The following is a 24,294-nucleotide window of genomic DNA, read 5'->3' as shown; positions in this document are numbered from 1 at the left end:
GCGTCAGCTGTGCGCCTGCGAGCAGGGTAGCCCCCCCCCCCCCGCCCCCCACTAGGTCCTTCCAGTACGGGTCGGGGAGCTGCAGCCAGGGGGCCTGTGACCCGGGTCAGCCCCGGCACCCAGCTGCCTGCTTTCCAGAAGGGGACAGTGAGGCTCAGCTCAGGGGGCAGGTCAGGCTGCGCGTTCCCCGGGGTGGGCAGAGCCAGAGCCAGGACCAGGTGTGAAGGAAGCAGCTTGTTTATTCTGAGGGTGCACAGCCCGGGATTGTCCCACCACGACCCTCAACCCCAGGCTCACTCCAGGGCTCAGCCCAGTCCGCAGGGTGCCCTGCTCTGCGCCCCTCCCTCCAAGGTCCTGCCCTGGAGGCTCCAGGAGCCATCTGAGGAGTTGGGGGCCGGAGAGTCAGGATGAGGGGTGGAAGCTGCTCAGCTGTCCTTTCTGCTGGAAGTAGAACTGGAACCGAGACTGGGCATACTCCTAGGGAAAAAGACCTGTGAGAGGGCCTGGGCCGGCCTCCCACGCCCGCCCGTGTCCCCCACCCCAGGGTGCCCAGACACCTGGACTGCCCACCTGCTGCTCCCTCATCTGCATTACTTACCAAGTAACCAAATTCTATGGTGGACATAGATGCCTGGAGGATAGACCAGAGACCCCAAAAGAAATGGGATGCCAGAGCGTATCTAAGGAGGGCAGGAAAAACAGGGGCTCACAGCACACTTGGGATCCCCTGGATCCCACCCCTGAGGCAGGTCAAGCCCCAAAGCTCAGACTCCTCCCCCACTGCCTTAACCCCACAGCGTCCGACCCCAGAGGTGGCCCACCTCCCTCTTCCTCAGCACCCTGCTCTAACCCTCTCCCACCCATCTTTCCTCACCGATTAGCCTCTACCAGCAAATCTTCTTCCAGTTTTCTCTGCTCCTCCTGGGAGATGGTGTCACCTTTCTTGCTTTCTGCCAGGTAATGGCGAATAAAATGGAGCTGAGGTGGACAGACGAGTCAGGAGATGGGGAGAGAGTGCGGAGCACGTCCCCGTGAACACCCTTTCTCGCCGTTCTGTCCAGACCTCACCTTCCTCCTCCCTTGGGAGGCCAGGTCCTGCTCCCCAGCCTCCAGTCCACATACCTGCTGCCCCCGGGTGGGGTAGTCTGCGGGCTGCGCTTTGTAGAAAGGCCACTCCTCGTGAGTATAATCATAAACCCACTCACAGAAATGGTTCCCAATGTCAAAGCCCCTGGGGGAATAAGGTAGACGTTCAGTCCCCAAATACCCTGGGCAGCCGGGACGCAGAGAGGAAGGCCTAGTCTGTCTGCCAGGCTGCTGCGGGAACAGACCCATGGATGCCATCCTACTCTCACCTGTAGTTGTAACTACTGTACTCGAAGTCAACCAGCATGAGTCTGTCGGTGTTTTCTGGCTCTGAGAGCAACAAGATGTTCCCTGGGAGAATGGGTGGAGGTGCAGTCACTTCAGGGCCCTCTGCCCCCCTCATCTTAGGAGACACCGATGCTTTGTCCTACCTTCCTGGACGTCATTGTGGCAGAAGACCACTGGGGATGGGGTGGAGTCGAGCAATTTCCTGCGGGGCAACAGGGGCAAGGGTCCTGAGCAGCAGTGACTAGAGGAGGGTCAGTCCCCCTTGTGGGTCAGGGCCTGAGCCCACCCTCGGTAAATCCTGGGGAAGGACCCGGTTAGGTGCCGGGTGCTGCTGCCCCTCACCTGAGGTTGCCCATCTCATCCTTCAGGCTGTACATCTCCAGTAGGTTCATCTGGGGGAGGTCAGTGGGGGGCAGGTCCTGGATCTGCTTCAGGTACCTGAAGCCCGGAGAGGAAGATACACTGCCTCCGTCCCTCCCTACCGCCTCCCTGTCTACGCCCGGCCGTTTTTCTGTCTCTGTTCACTTGTCTGCCTTACTCGGGAGCCCGTTCTGTGGGAGACCATGCTAGGCACCGGGACACCTGATCCACTCAGCTGGAGGCCTGGGCAGTCATGGGCACGTTCAGCTACAGGCCAGCATAATAACTGCCAGCATCAGGGTTCAGAACAGGTGTGCAGGAGCCCCAAGGCGACTCCTGACTCACCGTTCCATGGTCCCAAACAGCCAGTGGGGCTCCTTAGTGAACGGCATCTCCATGCCATGGAACCGGGCCATCTTCGTGGCGATTTCTGCGGACAGCACCGGCTCTCGAAGCTCACAGGTTTTCAGTGGCCGGCTCTGCACCCAGGAGCCTATCAGGGTGGTGAGGGGGCTGGGGCAGGAGGGGGAAGGGGTGGGGAATGGAAGTGGGAGGGAAGTCAGGGTCTTGGGTAAAGGCCCTACCTGGGGTTAGGGACATGAGGACAGGCACTGGAAAGGGGATGGGGCTGGGGGCAGAAGGTGCCTCGGGGAGGTCGGGGCCGGGTTCGTACTGGGATGTACTGTTCCAGCCGGCCCTCTGGAAAGACTCCATAGAGCTGGGGCCCCAGCGACCGCTCTGCCAGGATGGCGAACATCACACTTTCGAGGACCAAGGAATCCACGCCCTGAAGGAAGATGGACAACCCGGGGGACAGGGTCACAAACACAGGAGGCTCTGCTCCCCACCCCCTCCTGGCACTTCTTGCTCTATTGCCTGGAGACTCCAGAACCAGGCTCCAGTAGGAGAATCTACAAATTACTTGGGCCCTGGGCCTCGGTGAAAACATCACCTGCCCGACAGCTCTCATGTGCAGGACCCCCTTGCCTGCAGGATGCCCTCACCTGCCTGCAGGACGCCCTCACCTGCCTGCAGGACGCCCTCACCTGCCTGCAGGACGGCCCTCACCTGCAGGACGCCCTCACCTGCAGGACACCCCTCGCCTGCAGGACACCCCTCGCCTGCAGGACAGCCCTTACCTGCAGGACTGTCCTCACCTGCAGGACACCCCTCGCCTGCAGGATGGCCTCACCTGCAGGACACCCCTCACCTGCAGGACGCCCCTCGCCTGCAGGATGGCCTCACCTGCAGGACGCCCCTCACCTGCAGGATGGCCCTCACCTGCAGGACGCCCTCACCTGCAAGGACACCCCTCGCCTGCAGGATGCCCTCACCTGCAAAGACGGCCCTCACCTGCAGGACGCCCTCACCTGCAGGACACCCCTTACCTGCAGGACGCCCTCACCTGCAGGACACCCCTCGCCTGCAGGACGCCCTCACCTGCAAGGACACCCCTCGCCTGCAGGATGCCCTCACCTGCAAGGACACCCCTCGCCTGCAGGACGCCCTCACCTGCAGGACACCCCTTGCCTGCAGGAGGGCCGTCACCTGCAGGACGGCCCTCACCTGTAGGACGCCCTCACCTGCAAGGACACCCCTCACCTGCAGGATGCCCTCACCTGCAAGGACACCCCTCGTCTGCGGGACACCCTCACCTGCAGGACACCCCTCGCCAGCAGGACCCCCTCACCTACAGGACGCCCTCACCTGCAGGATGGCCCCGTACAGCCGCAGCAGCACCTCCCGGGGCTCCTTGCCAACGCTCGGCAGGTGGTCCGGCAGCGAGCAGCGGAACAGCAGGTTACTGAGGCCCCCGCTGCAGACCCAGAGCAGGGCGCGCTCAGGCCGCGGCCGCTGCACCTGCCCCGCCGTCATCACCCCGCCCGCCCCCTCCCCACGTGCCCCGGGGCCGCGGAGACTCGGCGTCCCCAGGCCCGAGCTCGACCCCTGACCCCTGACCTCCCACCTCACAGGGTCCACCCTCAGCTCCTCCGGCCGCGCCCGGCGCCAGGCCCCGCCCAAGTACTCCCGGCAGCACTGGTAGGCGCGGCGCTCGGCGTCACGGGACAGCGACGAGCCGCGCCGCCGGTTCGGGGCCGCGTCCGGGCACTGAGACTGCCGCAAGCTGTCCTTGGCCAGCCGGTCGCCAACAGCCCCGCCTCCGGCCACAGCTGTCCCCTCGGCAGCCATGGCGCCCGCTGGACCAAGCCCAACGTCCAGCCGCGCGCAGCCCCCTTCGGGCGGACTCGGCTTCTTCCGGCTGCGCTCGGGCCCGCTTCCGGCCGGCCTGCGCCTCTCCGGTCGCACTCGGGTCTCTCCGGCTCTCTTCGGCCCTCGGCGGCGCCGCTCGGCTCTCTCCGTGACCCGCGGCGGGGGGGCCCTTCCCGAAGGCCGAATTGGGCGCGTCTCCGCCGTATCCCGCCCCTGTTCGGGGCGAAGGCCAATGAGCTCTCTCGGTGGGCGGGGCCGCTCTGATGACAGGCAGCTGGGAGGGTCCACGTGGACCAACCGGAGGCGCGCTGCCTCGGGGCGGGGTCACGTGGGCGGGTGGTGCTCCCGGCCGGGTGACCCAGGGAACCTCACTGGACAGGGCGCCCCACCCCCGGGGCAGGCGACGAGGAAGAGAGCCGCTGAGTGAGTGTGGGGCACGTCCGGGGACTAGAGGATGTGGGGCACACTTGCTGAGTGGGTGGGTTTGGGCCCTTCGGGACAGTCGGTGCCTCCGAGCGCCTTAAGCCCCTCACCGCCTGAGGCTCGGAGGAAGCGCCTGGAGCCCTGCTGAGACTACGCCCCCCACGCCCACCCACTAGCCTCGTGGGCTCACCTTGGAGCACACACTTGGGGATGCACACGGGCCGCCTCCCCCAGGGCTCACCTTGGAGCACACACCTGGGGATGCACACGGGCCGCCTCCCCCAGGGCTCACCTTGGAGCACACACCTGGGGATGCACACCACCTTGCCCAGAGGTCTCACTTTGGAGCACATACCTGAGGCTGCAACCCCCACCCCCAGGGCTCACCTTGGAGCACACACTTGAGGCTGCACACCTGGCTCCTGGTCCAGTTTGGTGGTTTGAAGACCCACCACACGCAGCCCACCTGGATGGGGTCCCACCTTAAGTATGTACCTCCTGTGTTTCTGCTTTTGCCGGAGACAGGAATGGCAACCAGAATGACTGGAGCCACAGGGATTTGTGGTAGTGTTCTTGGGGTGACAGATGGGCAGCTGACTACAGTGTTGTTTGATTTGAATAACCAGAAAAAAAATGAAGAATTTGTGATTGGAAGGCAAATGTCAGTTGCTGCAGTGGAAAATCCTGCTCCCTTGCTCTAGATCTGAGCTGGTTCTGAGAGCCCACTGGTTGGAAAGGACGCTTGGTCTCTCAGAGAAGGATTGCCCCAATAATCACCATAAGGATATGAAAAAAAATTGTCCTCCAGTCCTTCCCCAGAGGGACCTGGAGCCACTTAAATTTACTTTGGGAAAGGGACTATCCAGACCTTTCATGGGCTTAGAAACGGCGTCTGAGACACTTGTAAGGTACCTGAAACCTCGTGAGCCCCTGATTATTTTTTTTTTTTAAAGATTTATTTATTTATTTATTTATTTATTTATTTATTTATTTATTTATTTATTATGATAGACACACAGGGAGAGAGAGAGAGAGAGAGAGAGAGAGAGGCAGGCAGAGACACAAGCAGAGGGAGAAGTGGGCTCCATGCTGGGAGCCCGATGCAGGACTCAATCCTGGGACTCCAGGATCGTGCCCTGGGCCAAAGGCAGGCCCTAAACTGTTGAGCCACGCAGAGATCCCCGAGCCCCTGATTAGAGTAGTGACTGGAAGTCAGCTGAGAAGTGCATCTGGACCCAAGCCCTGTGGTTCTTTTTTTGGTCCTAGTGCATGCTTGGGATGATTGTACCTCGCAGTGAGCAGATCCCGATCCCTGACCTGTGGAATAAGAATCATGGTAGGAAGAGCAAAGTGGAAGCCCCCCAAAACACTGCCATGCCTCCTATTCCTCCTATATCCAGAGGTGATGGTGCATTCCTAGTGGGATTACAGAGGCGCTGTCACTCTCAAAGACATAACCCCGTGGTCCCCATTACATCTTCAGTTTTCCTGAATGGCCCCTGCAAAATCCAGTTGGATTCAGGTAGAGGGTGGCGAACCACCACAAACTCAGCCAAGTAGTATCTCCCGTCACAATAGCTGCATCAGTTGAGATATTTTTTACTGGAACCAATCAAAGCGCTTCTAGCACCTGGTAGCAGTTACTGATCTGCTGAACATTCTTGCCAACTTCCAGTAGCAGAGAGTAAATCCCCAAAAGTTCACGTTTTTATGGGAAGAACAGCCAAACATATTCATTATCTCACTTCAAGATGGTTTTAACTTTCCTGCTCTCATAATTTAGTTAATTGAGCTCTTGATCATCCAGACATTCCACATAACACTGATGACATAAAAAAAAAAAAAAAACAACAAACAAGCATGGATGACATCATGCTAATTCGACATGGTGAAGAAGGAAGTGACAAGTGTTCTGTCCTTGATAAGACCATGCAGGTCAGAGGATGAGAGAGAACCCTTCAGAAGTCGAGGAGCTTGTCATCAGTGAAGTTTTCAGGGTGCACTGTTGTAGGGCAAGCCAGGGAGTCACTTCTAGGATGACAATGAGTTGTTGCATCTTGCATCCTTATCACAAAGACGGGGTCATGGTCATGTTCCATACTTGGGAATACCATTCTGACCCATTTATTGAGTGTCGGGGAAGACTGCCGGTTTTGAGTGGCGCCCAAAGCAAAGGAGGCCTCTGTAGACCCATGCTGGAGGGTGGGTGGGTTCCCCTGCCACTTGGCAGAACCGGTGGGTTAGGGTTGGGCTTACTTGTACTGGATAGGGATCCTACATGGCACCTTTGGCATGCTCCCACAGATTTGCAGCGCACACTCTGAGGGTTTTGAAGCAAAACCATGCCTGCTGCAGTGGAGAACTACTCCCTGGTTGAAGGCAACTTGTGGCGCACTTCTGGACTCGAGTAGAGACTCAGTGCCTGATTATGGGGCACCAAATGGCCACGTGACCACATCTGCCTGTCCTGAGCTAGAGATCGACAGGTCCATGAAGTCAACAGGTTAGGCAGGCTCAGTAGCAATTCATTGCACAGTGAAAAAGAATTGGATCCCAGCTTGTCCAGAGAGCACCAGTCATTTATAGGATGAGGCGGCTGTGGCTTCCACGTCTCCTACGCTGTTGCCCCGATGCCTCTGCCTTAGGAGACAGAAAGGAAAATTCCGATCTTCTGGTTCACAGGTAGGTTGACTTATGTGTTGATAGGAGCTTGTCATGAATCACTGCTGCACTACAGCCCCATTCAGAGTCACTCTAAAGGAAACTAATGAGGGGAGATGCTCCAGAGGGCAGAGCTTTAAGCAGCACACTTGGATGTTCTCTTTGTAGGGAGAGAGTGGAGTGGACAGAGCCGTGGTCTAAGGAAAGAATGCACGTGAATTTCTGAGTGGTGACAGATGTCTCTTTGGCTGCCCAGGGACGTGGGAAGAGCAAGAAGGGAATGCTGGAGACAAGGAAGTCTGGGAAAGATGATGTGGAAGTCCTCACAAATGTGTGCATCTGTGTGCCTCATGTTAATGTCCACTGCAGAGGAGTCACCGAATGACAAAATGACTTGTTGCTTTGTCAGCTTCTGTCCTTGGCTACCCTTGTGCTTGGATGGTGGGCCCATGAATGGAACTGCCATGGTGGCAGCAGTGCTGGTTGTGTCTACTAGCGTGGGCTCTCTCTTATCAAGACTTGTGTAATTATTACTGTGGCTGAATTTCCGACCCCTGGTGTGGCACCATCCCTGGATGATTCAGTGACAAGTTGGTTTCAGCAGATCCTTTCCATCCAGAAGAGGGCATTGATTCATCCTTAATGGAAGTGACACCTGCTCTGGATGTGGGTTTGCTTTCCCATATCCACATATCCACAATGTCTTAGGGAAGTATCGCCATCCAGAACCTTCAAGAATGTTGGATTTACCCACATGGTATCATGCATAATATTACTTTGGATCAAAGAACTCATTTTACAATGAAAGAAAGATGACAACATTATGAATTGCCATGGGAGCCACTGCTTCTCTAATATCCTGAATTAGCCTCAAGCAGCCCATCTGTTAGAAAGATGGAATGTTCTCTTAGAGACTTAGCAAAGGTCCCAGCTCTGGGACAGTAGCCTGAAGAGTGGGATATATACCTTGATTTAAAGCCCAGTGTGAGGTGCTGGGCCCCAGCGGATACAACATATGGATCCAGGAACAGACACAGGCCTAAGAGCCCAGGATTGGGGAAATCTCTCACCGTCGCTCTCAGCGATCCGTTCGTAGAGTATGTGCATTCTGTCTCTAGCATTAAACTCTGCTACACGGGTAGGGGATATTCCATGATGGGACCTCCACTGGTTGGAGGGAAGGGCACCCATACCAGCCTCAGTGTGAACGTTCCATGAGGTCACTGAACTCATGCTTGTGAACCAGCAGAAAAAGGAGGGGATAATTGATTTCTTTTTTTAAAAAATATTTATTTATTCATGAGAGACACGGGGGTGGGGCAGAGACACAGGCAGAGGGAGAAGCAGGCTCCATGCAGGGAGCCCGACACGGGACTCGATCCCAGGACCCCGGGGTCACGTCCTGAGCTGAAGGTAGACGTCCGACCGCTGGGCCACTCAGGTGTCCCGATAATTGATTTCTGATGATTGTGAGGAGATCGGGTCTCTGCTGCTTAGGGACCATCAAGAGCTTGCATGGGACTTTGAGGATTTACCTGGATCTATCTGGTTGCTTCCATGCCAAGCGATAACAGCGAAAAGCATTTTCATCGGCCTCAGCCTACCAAGGGCAAGCGAGGTTTCATGAGTAACCCCATGAAATGCTGGTTAAGGGCGAGAGAAATCTAGAATAGGCAGGGAAGGAAAATGAGTATCAGAGCCCCAGGAGCAGCTGCAGGAGTGTGGACTATTTTTGTTGTATCGAGGCTTGCATAGAGGCTGTGGCCAGGCTTCCTCTGGAAGACTCATGACAGATGGGACTTTCTGTGGTGCCCGAGTACATCTGAGGGATGTATGTGCTGCTGTGCTGACTGATGCCCTCGGCGCACCTTAAATCACAGAGGATCTGCAGAGCTACACTCTGGCACCTGCTGTGTGTCTTCAGCGTCTGCCCTCCTCTGATGCCAGCACAGCCCAGGTGTCTGGAGGCGACCTCAGGGGCGGGGGACTGGAGGCAGTGGGTGAATAATGGGGCAGTCGCAGGAGGGCCGGTGAAGTCAGGGTTGTTCGCCGGAGCAGTGACCTCAGGAACACTGTGCTTTGGTTCCTCCTTTTCTTGCTCAGCCCCTCCCTCACTTCTGTTTCAGGAGATCAGTTCCTGAACAAACCACGTACGCCCAAGTCTTCGTCATAGGCTCTGCTTTCCAAAGAACCCAAACAAAGACACACCATAAAAGAACAAAGATTTTTGCCAATTTATATCCACAAAAAAAAAAAAAAAAAATACTGGAGAATATGTGTGGGGATGGATTACAAGGATACAAAGCCAAGAACTAACTGTGGATTAGTTCAAATTTATTAACATGGGTGTAGTTACTCCAAAGAGATTTTGGATTCGGTGTTTTGGCTAAATCCTGGGGATTAGTTATAACTGTGCTTAGCTGGCTGAACGGAGCCTGGACTCTGGTGGCCAGCCCCGTGAGACGGTGAGAACGTGCTGGAGTGGATTTGTCGTGTGTATGTGGCCCCCAGTCTCCTCTGTTTGTTTCCCTTCATTAGTCCATTATGTTGATTAAAGAATATGTTAGGTTACGTCATGGGGATGCCTGGGAGGCTCAGGGGTTGAGCGTCTGCCTCCGGCCCAGGGCGTGACCCCAGGGTCCCGGGATCGAGTCCCGCATCGGGCTCCCCACAGGGAGCCTGCTTCTCCCTCTGCCTGTGTCTCTGCCTCTCTATGTGTGTCTCAGGAATAAATAAATAAAATCTTTAAAAACAAACAAACACCACCAACAGCAGAGCTATAGTCTTTCACGGTTCTGGAGGCCCGAAGTTTGAAATCCGGATCAGTGGGCTGGAGTCAAGGTGGCAGGAGGGCTGCAGCCCCTCGGAGGCCCTGCCATGGAATCCGCCCCTTGCCCGTCTTCAGCCGTCGCCCACCGCTGCGGGCTCTGCGTCTTCCTCCGACAGTGATCTGCTTCTCTTGTAAGGACACTTGTGATCACATCAGGAACACCTCCTCATCTCCAAAGCCTTAATGCAATCATTTCTGTGAGATCCTTTTTCCGGATAAGGTCTCAAGGACAGGCCCCAGGTTAGGATGTAGACAGTTTCCTCTGCTCCTGCCCTCGGTGCTTCCAGCTCCTTGCTCCACGGGGTTCCAGTCCTGGGTATTGCGGCTAAAATGTTGAGCCCTTGCCTAATTTTTCTCCCTTGGATGTGATTTCAGCCCGCATGTTTGAAGAAGTGTGGTATGTTCACCCCTGAATCTTTTGCTTATGTATAATTTTGAAAAATCATGCTTTCAGCGGTCATTTGGAAAATATTGGCTCACTGGGTGATGGAGGTCTTCCAAATGTTGATGCCTTTTATTATGTAATATCAAAAAATATTTAGGCATTGGGAAACTTTAAGCTCATGGTGACAGACACAGGTTTTCTCTCTTTAAAAGAAAAAAAAAGCTCAAATTTTATCACTGGCAACAAATACTCTCAGTTCTTTTCCTTGAAGTGACATGCTCACTTTATTCATTTTTGAGGAAGTGTCTGTCGGATACCCAAGGCAGAATAAACAGTTTGTCAATTTTAAATAAAAATAATGTTTCATGAAAAAAAATGCCCAGATAAACAATTGCATGAGTAGCTATGACACCATTGGACTTCAGTATGCATCATCACCCTGAGTATTAAGAATTTTTAAGTGTCAAGACAACAAAGTTTTTTTATTTCTTAATTGATGACATTCCTAAGCAAAACTTCTTTTTCCTCCCCGCCAACCCCTGACCATGTGGCAGTGAGGAATTGGCTGATTAGTGCTACAGTTTGGTGTCACTGCCTCTGCTTTTGTACCATAAATGCAAATGTCAACACGTGGAAAGGCAAGTCACATCTCAGTATCCTACAAATAAATTTGATCTTGCTGACCTTTAGAGACTCCATGATCCATGTACCATATTTTGAGAACCACTGTAATAGTAGATTATAGGGATCATAGAATAGGTGTATTTTCAGTTTTACCAAGTATTGCTAAATTTTTTCCCAAACTGGTTATCCCAATTAAAAAAAAAAAAAGATTTTATTTATTTATTCATTCATGAGACACCCATAGAGAGAGGCAGAGGGAGAAGCAGGCTCCATGCAGGGAGCCCGACGTGGGACTTGATCCCAGGACCCCAGGAATCACGCCCTGAGCTGAAGGCACAGTACACGACCTGTACAATGTTGTGCAGTTTACATAAGATAATTTTATTTATTTCGTGTACAAGCTTAGAGATAGCCAGCCCTGGGCTTGACTGGTGGCTCTAGTCCCTGAAGTCTGGGAGGGATCAGGTTTCTATTATCTTGTTCTGCCTTTCTGTCCTCCATTCCCCAGGGTGTTTCCTGATCCAAGATGACTGTTCCAACAAGTTCTTCCAGTTTTTAACCATCAGGGATAAGGATGTCCCAGGAGTCTCTCTTTTTTTAAAGATTTTATTTATTCATAAGAGACACAGAGAGAGAGAGGCAGAGACCCAGGCAGAGGGAGAAGCAGGCTCCATGCAGGGAGCCCGATGTGGGACTTGATCCCGGGGCTCCAGGATCATGCCCTGGGCCCAAGGCAGGTGCTAAACCGCTGAGCCACCCAGGTGTCCCTATGCCAGGAGTCTCTTAAGGGAAATACTTGGAACTGCCCCATGCCACTCGCTGCAAGGAAGGTTGAAAGTGTGCTTATTTTGGAGGGCTAAATGCCTAAAAGTTGGGGACTCTAGGATTAATAGAGGACCACGGCAATAGGGATGGGAGCCAATCGGCAGTTACTGCTGCAGTCTTCTCTTTTGGCCATTCATATATTTGAGCACTTTCCTATATCTGGAGCAAACTTCCTTTATTCCTAAGGAAGACCATTTGTAAAGGTTCCCCCGGTGGCCCCATCTAGCTCACAGTTTAGATTCTTGGAGTTAGGCAGTGTTTGTTTCAAAAGGTCTGATGGAGATGCTTGTGGTCCAGTGATTTAAAAATGAGATGGTATGTTGTTTGTTGTCCCAACATAATCAATTGTACAATGGTTTATAAATTCAATTTTTTTAAAACTGAAAAATATTTTATGTGTCCCAAATATACAATGAGAGAGTAAGAGTCAGATAAAACAATAAAACCTTTATTTATAAAAGGCAACATGGGAAACATAAAACAGTCTATGGTCCATGGCAATTTCCAACTCCTATTAAGCATGGATAATGAAGACCCCTGCCCTGGAAGAAGAGAAAGTTCCTGGTTCAACAGCCCCTGACTCTGTCCTCCAGGTTGTTCTTTGTTTGTTATACATCTGGGGTGGGCACTATCCCCCTCTTGAGGCTGCTTGTGTGGAATGACTTTGGGGGGCCAGGGGCTCCTGGGGGGCTCTGTCAGTGAAGCGTCAGCCTCCAGCTCAGGTCATGATAGGGGTCCTGGGATTGAGCCCATGTTGGGCTCCCTGCTCAGTGGGGAGCCTGCTTCTCCCTCTGGCCTTGCCCCCTACCCTCTGCTCATGCTCTCTTTCCCTCTCAAATAAATTTTTTCTTTTAAAGAATAACTTGCAGGACCCTATTATAGATTTCTGGAACTCTTTCTCTGAGTAGATCCTTTCTCTCTAGTATTCTTCCCTCTCTCTTTTTTCTGTCTCTCTCTCATTCTCTCTCTCTCTCATTATCTTACCTGAAAATTCCAAATACTTGGGCTCCCCATCCCCTGACTGTCTTCTAAACTCTTGAAGAAGGGCCGCATCCTGATTGGACCCTCCTCCCTGCAGTCAGGAAGTTCCTCCGCATGGAAAATCAGGGCAATTGTAGGTTTTATGTCATTGATTCCCTTTACTTTATCTTAGGGAGCACAGTCCTGTGTTGTCTTTTGTCCAATGTTTGAAAATAGTTGTTCCCTATATTTTGTTCAGTTTTCTGGGGTTACCTTCCTACCCCCTTTAGGAGGAAGGCAAGTCTGATAGCTGTTATTCCAATAATGGCTGGAAGCCATTAAAAAAATCACAAATAGGGACACCTGGGTGGCTCGGCTGATCATTTGCCTTTGGTTCAGGGTGTGATCCCCCTCCCCGGATTGAGTCCCACATCCTCCCACATCCGGCTCCCTGCAGGGAGCCTGCTTATCCCTCTGTCTATGTCTCTGCCTTTCTCTGTGTCTCTCATAAATAAATAAATACAATATTTCTTTTTAAAAAAATCACAAATAATTGTTGAATGTTTTAAAATTCACTTCTATTCAGATGAGTATGCAAATTTTCTCTCAGTCCATGAATGTGTGAAAATGGGATGTTGAGCCATCCTTGGATCAGAATGCATTTACAAATATAAACTGTTGAATTTTATTATCTAGTATTTTGTTGGGACTTTTGTATATATGCTCATAATTCATTAATTTTCTTGAGCTAGCCTTACATGTTGTAGTTTTATAAAATGAATGGAAATGTAATATGGCAACCTAGATTCCTAAGTAGAATTTCCCGATGAAAATGTTTTAAAATCAAGGATAAATGAAGAAATAACAAGTATTGGCAAGGATTAGAGGAAAAGGGAATCCTCATGCATTGTTTATGAGATTGCAAATGGGTGCAGCCACTGTGAAAACAGCATGGAGTTTCCCCAAAAGAGTTAAAAATAGAAATACCATATAATCCAGTAATGCTAGTACTGGGTATTTACCCAAAGAAAACAAAAACACTAAATCAAAAAGATATATGCATCCCTATGTTTATTGCAGCATTATTTAGAATAGCCAAGGTATGGAAGCAACCTACATGTCCATTGATAGATAGTGGATAAAGAAGAAGTGGTGTGTATATATATAACTATTTCTAGGCCATAAAAGAGGATGAGATCTTGCCATTTGTGACAACATAGATGGACCTAGAGAGTGCTATGCTAGGTGAAATAAGTCAGAGAAAGACAAATGCCATATGATGTCACTTGCAGGTGGAATCTAAAAAATAAAACAAAAGGCAGAAACAGAGAACAAACTGATGGCTGCCCGAGGGGTGGGGGTGGGAAGGGATGTGCAAAATGAGGGAAGAGGAGTGGGAAATCTAGGCTTCCAGTTATGGGATAAATCATGGGGATGAGAGGTCGAGTGCAGGGAATATAGTCACTAGTATTGTAATACCATCAGATGGTGACACTTGTGATGAGCACATGTAGACTCGTCGAATCACTATGTCGTACACCTGAACCTAATGTGACATTGCGTGTGTCAACTATACTTCAATAAATAGGGTGTGCTAGAGGGGCGCCTGGGTGGCTCAGTCAGTGAAGTGTCAGCCTTCAGCTCAGGTCATGATCCTGGGGTCCTGGAATTGAGTCCTGCAAGGGGCTCCCTGCTCAGCGGGGATCCTGCTTCTCCCTTTGCCTCTCCACCCCACTCATGCTCTCTCACTCTCTCTGTCCAATAAATCAATAAAATCTTAAAGAAAAGTAAGACAAACTATTTTCTAAAGAACTGTTTTCTAAAATTGTTGATGATCTAGTAAGAAAATAAGGGACTAAATAAGATGGGAGGCCAGAGGGGCAAGTGGAGCCCTGCACACTGCTTTTGCTCAGAGGCATTTGGTAAACCTAGAGAACTTGGATTTGGGGTTTTATGGCCTCTACCATAAATAGATAGATGATAAATAGATAGATAGATAGATAATATTTCCCCCCAATTCATACCCACCCAGAACCTCAGAATGTGACCTTCCTGGGGAGCCTGGCTGGCTCAGTCAGTAGAGCATGGGACTCTTGATCTTGGGGTCGCAGTTCAAGCCTCATGTTGAGCATGGAGCCTACGTTAAAAAAAAAAAAGGTGACCTTATTTAGAAATAGGGTCTTTACAGATAAAATTAGTTAAGATAAAATCACACTAGATTAGTGTGGGTCTTAATACAATGACTGGTATCTTTATAGTAAGAAGGGAGACAGGGGCACCTGTGTGGCTCAGCGGTTGAGCATCTGCCCTCTGCTCAGGGTGTGATCCCGGGGTCCCAGCACCGAGTCCTACATGGGGCTCCCTGCAGGGGGCCTGTTTCTCCCTCTGCCTGTGTCTCTGCCTCCCTCTCTGTGTGTCTCATGAATAACTAAATGTAAAAATCTTTAAAAAAAATAAGAAGAGGGACATTTGGACACAGACACAAAAACCTAGGGCAGAAGGTCATGTGACAACGTAGGCTGAGATTGCAGTGATGCCTCTAGAACCAAGGAGCTGGCAGCCATCAGAAGTTGGGAAGAGGGCAGCCCGGGTGGCTCAGTGGTTTAGCGCCGCCTTTGGCCCAGGGCCTGACCCTGGAGACCCGGGATTGAGTCCCGCATCCAGCTCCCTGCATGGAGCCTGCTTCTCCCTCTGCCTGCGCCTCTGACTCTCTCTCTGTGGGTCTCTCATGAATGAATAAATAAAATCTTAAAAAAAAAAAAAAGTTGGTGGGATCCCTGGGTGGTGCAGCGGTTTAGCGCCTGCCTTTGGCCCAGGGCGCCATCCTGGAGACCCGGGATCGAATCCCACGTCGGGCTCCCGGTGCATGGAGCCTGCTTCTCCCTCTGTCTATGTCTCTGCCTCTCTCTCTTTGTGTGACTATCATAAATAAATAAAAATTAAAAAAAAAAAAGTTGGGAAGAGCCAGGGCGAAGGAGGGGGGATCCTCTCCTAGAGCCTTTGCAGAGAGCATGGCCCTGCTGATATGTTAATTTGGTCTCTAGCCTCTAGAAATGTGAGGGAACAAATTTCTGTTATTTTTTTTTTTTCAAATTTCTGTTATTTGAAGCCACCAACTTTGGGGTACTTCCTAATGGTAGCCCTAGGAAACAAGTATAAAGGTGAATTAAAGATATACTCTGTTCTTTGGGGACTGCAGAGTGAAGTGTGTGTGTGTGTGTGTGTGTGTGTGTGTGTGTGTGTGAGAGAGAGAGAGAGAGAGACAGAGAGACAGAGATCCTGAAAACTTAGATCAAGAAGCTGGCCCTCATAGAGGTTCACGGCTCAAACTCACATGGTCAGGGTGGTCTAGGAAGCTGTCAATGAGACATTGACCACAGAGCGATCTCAAGTTGGTATTGCCCGTAGGTGCCTGGTACAAGCAAACACAAATTCTTTTTTTTTATAATAAATTTTTTTTTATTGGTGTTCAATTTGCCAACATACAGAATAACACCCAGTGTTCTTCCCCTCAAGTGCCCCCCTCAGTGCCCGTCACCCATTCACCCCTACCCCCCGCCCTCCTCCCCTTCCACCACCCCTAGTTCGTTTCCCAAAGTTAGGAGTCTCTATGTTCTGTCTCCCTTTCTGATATTTCCCACACATTTCTTCTCCCTTCCCTTATATTCCCTTTCACTATTATTTATATTCCCCAAATGAATGAGAACATACAATGTTTGTCCTTCTCTTATTGACTTACTTCACTCAGCATAATACCCTCCAGTTCCATCCACGTTGAAGCAAATGGTGGGTATTTGTCATTTCTAATGGCTGAGGAATATTCCATTGTATACATACACCACATCTTCTTTATCCATTCATCTTTTGATGGACACCGAGGCTCCTTCCAGTTTGGCTATTGGCAAACACAAATTCTTTCTGATGGTGCCTATCTTTCTTACTAGGCCAGAGTTCCCCAGAAATACATTCCCAGGGCTAATGAGCATCTCTAAGTTAAAAAACAAATAATTATGGACGCCTGGGTGTCTCAGTGGTTTGGTGCCTGCCTTTGGCCCAAGGCATGATCCTGGAGACCCGAGATCGAATCCCACATCGGGCTCCTGGTGCATGGAGCCTGCTTCTCCCTCTGCCTGTGTCTCTGCCTCTCTCTCTCTCTGTGTATCTCTTGAATAAATAAATAAAATCTTAAAAAAAAAAAAGAAAAAGAAATCCCAAATAATTAAGCAGCAAAATAATGAGGAATCATAGCGTGAACCAGCAGGAACCACAGACAGCACATTTCAGGTAATGGAATCGTCAAATGTATTATAAAAGGCCTATGTTCAATATACTCTAAGTAATAAAAGGTAAGGTTGAAAATATGTGCAGAAACTAAGAAACTATAAAGAATAATCAAACATTTTGAAAAGAAGCTCCAGACGGAAGTTCTAAAATGAAAGTTTTAATTGTCGCTTGAATTTTCATTTCAACTAAATTTAAAACTCTGTGCACAGCTTTAGCAGCAGATAATAAATAACCGAAGAGAGAATTCATGAGCTAAAATGTGAATAAACTATCCTGAATATTGCTTAGAAAGATGTAGAGACGGGGAGCATGAAAGAGACGCTAAGAGCTATGGAGGCTGGAAGGAGCAGGTCCAGGGGGATCTGAGTGGGGCCCCCAGGGGAGAATAGAGGGAGTAGGGGGGGCAGTATTCCAGGAGATACGGGTTGTGAAATTTCCAAACTAAGGAAACTGTATGGAGAAATCCATACAGCTGAGAAGCTCGGTAAGCCTCAGGCAGAAAAAAACAAAACGAATGCACACCCAGATGCACTGTATTGAAACTTTAGAAGATCAAAGACAAAAGAATCCTTGGGATCCCTGGGTGGCGCAGCGGTTTAGCGCCTGCCTTTGGCCCAGGGTGCGATCCTGGAGACCCGAGATCGAATCCCACATCGGGCTCCTGGTGCATGGAGCCTGCTTCTCCCTCTGCCTGTGTCTCTGCCTCTCTCTCTCTCTCTCAATGTGTGACTATCATAAATAAATAAAAATTAAAAAAAAAAAAGACAAAAGAATCCTACATGCAGCTGGAGAATAAAGAGAAACGGCTGCCAAGGGACTGACAGACTGAGGGGTGACTTCTTGCAGCGACAAAGTAATTCAGAAGAAGACAGAATGACACCTTTGAGTTGATGATGGTAACTAATTATCTGACCTAGAATTCTACATCCAGTAAAAATATCTTTCAGGAGCCAGGACAAGATAAAGACTTTCTTAGACAAATGGAGAGCTTACTTCCCAGAGCTCTCAATAAAGAAAATGCCACAGAATGTACTGCAGGTAAAAGGAAAGTGGTATCACGGGAAGGTCTGAGATGCAAAGAAGAAAGGAGACACAGGGGATCCCTGGGTGGCTCAGTGCTTTAGTGCCTGCCTTCGGCCCAGGGTGTGACCCCGGGGTCCTGGGATCGAGTCCTGCGTCGGGCTCCCTGCATGGAGCCTGCTTCTCCCTCTGCCTGTGTCTCTGCCTCTCTCTCTCTTTCTGTGTCTCTGTGTGTGTGTTTCTCATGAATAAACTAATAAAATCTTTAAAAATAAATAAATAAATAAAATAAAAGTTTAAAAAAAAGAATGGAGATACAAAGAGGCTAACATTTGCATAAATCTAATTAAACAGTAACTGCTTAAAGCAAAAATAAAAATTCCGTATGTATCTTTAAAAGGAAAATTAAAATGCATAATAGAATTTAAATTAGGGCGAGCGAATCCAGTCAGAGTCTTCCAGGGTCTTTATATTGTTCAGGTAGAAACATCAATTCACCTCAGGCTTTGTTAAATATAACGTGAGTGTCATAAGTAAGAGGGTGCCTTAGATCAGATTCTTTGAAAAATTGTGGCTGGGACAAAGGTTCAAGTGCAAGTAACCAATGTGAAGGTACAGGAGAGGCAGGTGACTGGGTGGCAGGCAGGGAGGAGAAAAGGGAGCATCTCGCCAGCAGCCAGGTCCTTGGTACCTAACCTGTAATTTGCGGTGAGATTGTACCTAGAACCCAGATGTGAGGCCCAGGGGGCGCAGCTTGATAAAGCTGGAATTCCAGGGTAGCAAGTTTGTGGGGGGGGAAGAGGCCTTGGAAATCTCCTCTCTGGGCCTCCCGCAGCTTCAGGACCTCTCCCTGGTCAGGAAGATCATTGTCTCCACCAACTTCATGCATCTTTGGGAGGGACTAAGGAAAAGCTGAGAAACCATTGTCACCAAACATTCCCCAGCCTGTTATTTCCTGGAATGTTTGCAGTCATCACAACAAATGTCAAGGCTCCAATGTAGTCCTATGTGGAACATGATGCTGGTCCAGTGTGAAGACTCGTGTAAACATGTATAATCCTGTTCTGTATGCAATTCTTATGTAACTGCCTTTGGGGTTTTACTTTATGTGAAGAAATGTTTTGAGACATCGAGATTTCAGATTCTTGCTGTTTCCTAAGACTAAAAATCCCTTTAAAAACTTCGACTCTGACTTATTGTCATAATAGTTTTCCTCATTGATAGAAACCTGTTTTCTGAAAGGTATAACTATTTGTGGAAGTTCCTTTCTTTATTGTTTAAGATTCTATTTATTTATTCATGAAAGAGACACAGAGAGAGAGAGAGAGAGAGGCAGAGACACAGGCAGAGGGAGAAGCAGGCTCCATGCAGGGAGCCCGATGTGGGACTCCATCTCGGGACTTGGGGATCACGACCTGAGCCGAAAGCAGGTGCTCAACCCCTGAGCCACCCAGGTGTCCCTGTGGCACTTCCTCTCTTAAGCCAGAAGAAGGATATTTTTTACTGTCTTTTCCTTTAAGGCGTAACAATATTGTAAACCCCATGACTTTGGGTTCTTTCTTTATTCCTAGATTATGCCTGTTTATTGATGGAAATGATCCAGAAGAGAAGGAGACGTTGATGATGCAAGAGGGAAGGGCTTGGATGGGCGACGAGAACAGCAGGAGGGTCACTAGCCTGGAGATCTCTGGTCTCAGAACATGGCCCCCAATTCCTTGACACTCCTCCCACTGAGAGGTGGGTCTGTGATCTCTTTCTCTCGAATCGCGATGTGCTCAGGACTGCTTTGACCAACAGGTAGGGCCAAAGTGATGCCATAGGACTTCCAAAGCTCTACCAGAAAGGCCATGCAGTTTCTGCCTGGGCCTCCTAGGACACTCACTCTCGAGGAAGCCAGCCTTCTTGTGAAAAGTCCAAACACCCCGAGACCACCATGCTGGGAAGGCCGGGGGAGGTTGCTGGTGGACAGTGCCAGCCGTGCTCTCAGCAATAGTCACCATCTCCGGGCAGCCTTGGAGCGGGCCCTCTTGGACATCCAGGCCAGCTACTGCTGACTGTAACCACACCACACAAGAAGCCCCAGACAATGACTTTTGAATTCCAAATTTATGACTGCAAGACTGTAAGCAGAATAAAATGCTTGTTTTAATCCACTAAATTTTATGGTAATTTTCTACACAGCAAAAGTAATTGGAACGGGTTTGCTGTTAGGTCAAGGAATTGTGGATGTTGTGGTGCTACCATAAGAAAGTAAGAAAAACAGAAGGTGATGGTTAGTTAGAGACCTGGATGCTTAAAATCAAATTGAGGAGGTGAAGATATTGCTTATGACAGCATATTCCATAAAGTATGGCTCTTAAGCTTTTAATCCCTATTATGTATTTCTGTTCATAGTTTTAGCTACTGACATTTTACTTTTTTAAAAAAGATTTTATTTATTTATTAATGAGACAACGAGAGAGAGAGAGAGAGAGAGAGAGACAAGCAGAGGGAGAAGCAGGCTCCATGCAGGGAGCCAGATATGGGACTTGATCCGGGGTCTCCAGGATCACGCCCCAGGCTGAAGGCAGCACTAAACTGCTGAGCCACCAGGCTGCCCGACATTTTACTTTTTTATGTGACTTCTATGCTGTATGAATAATATAAAAGATTAGTTTGCATTTATTTACTTCTTTTAAAAAGATTTAATTTTATTTTTAAAAGATTTTATTTATTCATGAGAGACACAGAGAGAGAGAGAGAGAGAGGCAGAGACACAGGCAGAGGGAAAAGCAGGCTCCCTGCAGGGAGTCTGGTGTGGGACGCGATCCCAGGACCAGGATCAGGCCCTGAGGCAAAGGCAGACGCTCAACCACTGAGGCCCCCCAGGTGCCCTTATTTTATAATTTTATGTATTTATTTTTTAAGTTAAAGAAGTTTTTAAGATTTTATTTATCCATTTGAGAGCGATAGAGTGAGAGTGCACAAGCAGGAGGAGGGAGAGGGAGAAGCAGAATCCACACTGAGCAGGGTGTCCAATGTGGGCCTTGATCCTAGGTCCCCTGAGCTGAAGGCAGATGCTCAATGGACTAAGCCACCCAGACACCTCTATTTATTTATTTATTTATTTATTTATTTGAGAGAGAGAGCAAGAGTGGTAGGGGCGGAGGGAGAGAGTAACTCAGGCAGACTGTGTGCTGAGTGCAGAGCCTGATGCGGGGCTCAATCCCATGACCCTGAGGTCATAACCTAAGCCCAAACCAAGAGTTGGACACTTTAACCAACTGAGCCACCCGGGTGCTCCGCATTTATTTATTTTCTAATCTATGAGAAAATGATCAGAAAATGTCCTCTGACTTTTTAGAATTGATCTGTGACAGGATTGGTGAAATTCTGTTGCTGTTTCAATTTTTCCATATAAGTCTAGTCAATTTTGTATTCTGTACTAACTGTGCCATTAGTGGACTTCAGAGAAAACCAAATTATTAAAGTGGTATAGCTGTTTAAGGGAAGGAAAAGGAGTTTGGAAGGACGCTGGCAATGGGTGGTCAGAAGGAAGAGGAAAACCAATAATGCATGGTGCCCACATGCTGAGGGAAGGAAGAACTTCAAGGAAGGGTTGGTCAGGTCCCTGTGGATCTCAGTTCTTTCATCGATACAAAGATGCTATGAGAGTCACATGAGGTAACACATTAAATTTGATGAAATATGAGAGGTGTAAGGAGCATAAACCCCTTCAGGAGGTTGTGCCTTTTCATCAAGGTATCCTTGAGCTGGGAAGAGCAGCATCCTGAGGGTTTGGGAGCAAATGGGTCCTTGTGCAAGGAGCATGGGGAGGAGGAACACTGGATGATCATGATGAGGAGCTAGGGCCCATGCTTAGAGCTTTACATGCATTATCTCATGGGATCCTCATAGCATCTGTGGGACAGATGAAGAAACAGGGGTCCATAGGATTGAGTAACTTACCCATGTTCATAAAATTGATTACAAGATAAAGATTGATACCATAGTCTCTCAGACCCTAAGGCTGATGACCTCCCATTTGTGCTCTGGGGACAGATGGAAAACTTCACAGGTAAAATTGGGAGTGGAAGCCCCAACTTCATAACCTTTATACTCCTGAAATCTGGAGTCAAATCATCTGATAAAAGGGAGGGAAGGAAGGGGAGAGGCTTGGAGAGGATTGTGGGAGTGATAATTTGAGACGGAATTTAGAAATATAGGGCTTCATTCAGGTTTGGTGAAATTCCAGGCAGAGGTGAATCCTGAGACTTTTTATGGGAGTGGTCACTAGAGTTGAAAGAGTCAAAGACTGCTGACTGACCAGAGGTCAAGAACTGACTTACCAGGGTGTTGGGTGGATTATTTATGTGGATGTCCAAGTTAATCAATTTGATGACAGGATTGAAAGGAAATCTGGAGTTAAAACTCTTTGTGAATTCTAGGGAGTGATATGGAGTTCTGTGGGGAAAGTCAGAGAGGTTTTGGTGTGTCCAAACTCCTTGAACCTCAAAAATGAGGGACGTTCTTAGTGCTCCTAAAATTGAAAAGACAAAGACTTAATGCCCCAGACCTGGTAAAGTCCATAAGCTCGCTCATTCATTCGTCTCCTCATTCACATATTTGCTGAGATCCTGCTCTGGTCGAGCATCCAACTATCCTTGGAGCCTGGAGGTTCAAAGAGAGATAAGATACTGTCTCTTCTTTCTTACAGCTCTTGTTTGTTAGAGAGGATAACATAAACTATTGAGTACCATTCTAAGAAAAATACTATAATTTTTATATTTAAAAATTCATGAGAGACACACAGAGAGAGGCAGAAACAAAGGCAGAGGGAAAAGCAGACCCCTTGCAGGGAGCCCGCTGTGGGACTCGATCCCAGGACCCCAGGGTCACGCCCTGAGCCAAAGGCAGATGCCCAACTGCTGAGCCACCCAGGAGTTCTGAAAAATACTGTAATTGAGACAAAATGTAAATTGTGGGTGGGGCACAAAAGAGGGCACAATCCACCCTTGGCCATGGGCCCTCTCTCCCAGAGAATGAAGTTGTCTTCCTCACCTTGCATGAGTTTGGTTTCCAAGCATTTATCATTTATCAAGTGTTTCATCTTTCCCGCAGAAATAATTTTGAGAAGGGCACATAATTCCCATGGGGGGGGGGGGGGAAGAGGCTAATTTCACTGCACTTTTGTTGAAGTTCCAGCCTCCATCTTTAGCCAAATCTCCACAAAATTCTCCCTACCCCGCCTTTCCAACCCATCTTTGTCAAGTGCACTCACAGCACTGATCTGCCCTCTCCCACCCCAGTGCCCGCTGACCCTGACCTGATGTAACTGCGCGAGCTTGATTTCAACCATCGCTCTCCCCACACGGTTCCATGTCAAGCCAGAAAGCCAGAACAGGTCGGCCCCCTGAACGATGCCAATCACACAGTCGGTTCTCAAGAAACAATTTCTCCAATGGAATGAGCATGGCCTCAGGGTCATCACCCCAGGTCCGTCAGTACCTCTGCACAGTGTACTGTGCACCAAAAGTTCCATCACGTTGGAATCCAGCGGGATCAGCGACCCTTGGTCAGATGCCTCTGTCCAGCACCGATCAGCACCCCGTGGGAGGGACAGCTCCTGCAGCTCGCGTTTCAGGAGGCGCCCGGGGCGGGCCTGCTCAGCACCCCCGGGGCGGACAGCTCCTGCGACCCTGAGACCAGGCCGGGCCCCCCACTTAGCCAGGGCTCTGCAGCCCGGAGACCAGGCCGGGCCCCCCGTTAGCCAGGGCTCTGCAGCCCCGAGACCAGGCCGGGCCCCCGGTTAGCCAGGGCTCCTGCAGCCCCCGGGACCAGGCCGGGCCCCCCACTTAGCCAGGGCTCCTGCAGCCCCGAGACCAGGCCAGGCCCCCCACTTAGCCAGGGCTCTGCAGCCCGGGACCAGGCCGGGTCCCCCGTTAGCCAGGGCTCTGCAGCCCCGAGACCAGGCCGGGCCCCCGGTTAGCCAGGGCTCCTGCAGCCCCCGGGACCAGGCCGGGCCCCCCGTTAGCCAGGGCTCTGCAGCCCTGAGACCAGGCCGGGCCCCCCGTTAGCCAGGCTCTGCAGCCCCGAGACCAGGCCGGGCCCCCCGTTAGCCAGGGCTCCTGCAGCCCCCGGGACCAGGCCGGGCCCCCCGTTAGCCAGGGCTCTGCAGCCCCGAGACCAGGCCGGGCCCCCCCGTTAGCCAGGGCTCTGCAGCCCCGGCCCGCTGCGCCCCCCTCATCCCTCCGCAGGGCTTCCTGTCCGCGGACCTGACCCCCCACCCGCCGCCAGTCCGCGCCTCGCCTCCCCCGCCCCCCAAGAAGCCGAAGCTGAGCCTCTCGGTCAAACCATC

The 24,294-nt window shown here is 50.2% G+C and overlaps 2 protein-coding genes across 3 annotated transcripts; one reads left to right on the top strand and one right to left on the bottom strand.

Annotated features, from left to right (window-relative positions):
• Positions 1–221: 221 nt before the first annotated feature.
• Positions 222–3,977, bottom strand: CHKB (choline kinase beta). Its single transcript, XM_077913943.1, has 11 exons — positions 3,701–3,977; positions 3,442–3,550; positions 2,408–2,521; positions 2,080–2,213; positions 1,717–1,812; positions 1,518–1,576; positions 1,356–1,437; positions 1,123–1,231; positions 875–978; positions 599–680; positions 222–477 (listed from the first exon to the last, which is right to left on the bottom strand). Exons 1-11 carry the CDS (start codon positions 3,922–3,924, stop codon positions 403–405), a joined length of 1,188 nt encoding a protein of 395 aa, XP_077770069.1. The 5' UTR covers positions 3,925–3,977; the 3' UTR covers positions 222–402.
• On the top strand, positions 3,628–24,255 carry LOC144323471 (uncharacterized). Of its 2 annotated transcripts, XR_013388897.1 has the most exons (3): positions 4,214–4,368; positions 7,198–10,256; positions 19,529–20,115. XR_013388897.1 is itself a non-coding variant. In XM_077913946.1 (2 exons), exons 1-2 carry the CDS (start codon positions 3,923–3,925, stop codon positions 23,253–23,255), a joined length of 456 nt encoding a protein of 151 aa, XP_077770072.1. In that variant the 5' UTR covers positions 3,628–3,922; the 3' UTR covers positions 23,256–24,255. The 2 variants fall into 2 exon arrangements, 1 of the variants encoding a protein (XP_077770072.1); XM_077913946.1 differs by lacking the exons at positions 7,198–10,256; positions 19,529–20,115 and adding an exon at positions 23,246–24,255 and having other exon boundaries at positions 3,628–4,368.
• The last annotated feature ends 39 nt before the right edge of the window (positions 24,256–24,294 follow it).

The sequence above is a fragment of the Canis aureus genome, chromosome 11 (assembly GCF_053574225.1).
Source record: "Canis aureus isolate CA01 chromosome 11, VMU_Caureus_v.1.0, whole genome shotgun sequence".
Taxonomy (NCBI): Eukaryota; Metazoa; Chordata; class Mammalia; order Carnivora; family Canidae; genus Canis; species Canis aureus.
This window is presented reverse-complemented; position numbering and strand designations above follow the sequence as displayed.

What these genes read in the sequence shown, in the direction of transcription:
- CHKB (XM_077913943.1), bottom strand. Translation starts at nt 3,924, where the DNA reads ATGGCTGCCGAGGGGACAGCTGTGGCCGGAGGCGGGGCTGTTGGCGAC. An exon ending in TGTACGGGGCCATCCTGCAG is followed by an intron (nt 2,522 to 3,441) that starts GTGAGGGCGTCC and finishes ATCTTCCTTCAG; the next exon opens with GGCGTGGATTCCTTGGTCCT. An exon ending in TTGCTGGTAGAGGCTAATCG is followed by an intron (nt 681 to 874) that starts GTGAGGAAAGAT and finishes TGCCCTCCTTAG; the next exon opens with ATACGCTCTGGCATCCCATT.
- LOC144323471 (XM_077913946.1), top strand. Translation starts at nt 3,923, where the DNA reads ATGGCGCCCGCTGGACCAAGCCCAACGTCCAGCCGCGCGCAGCCCCCT.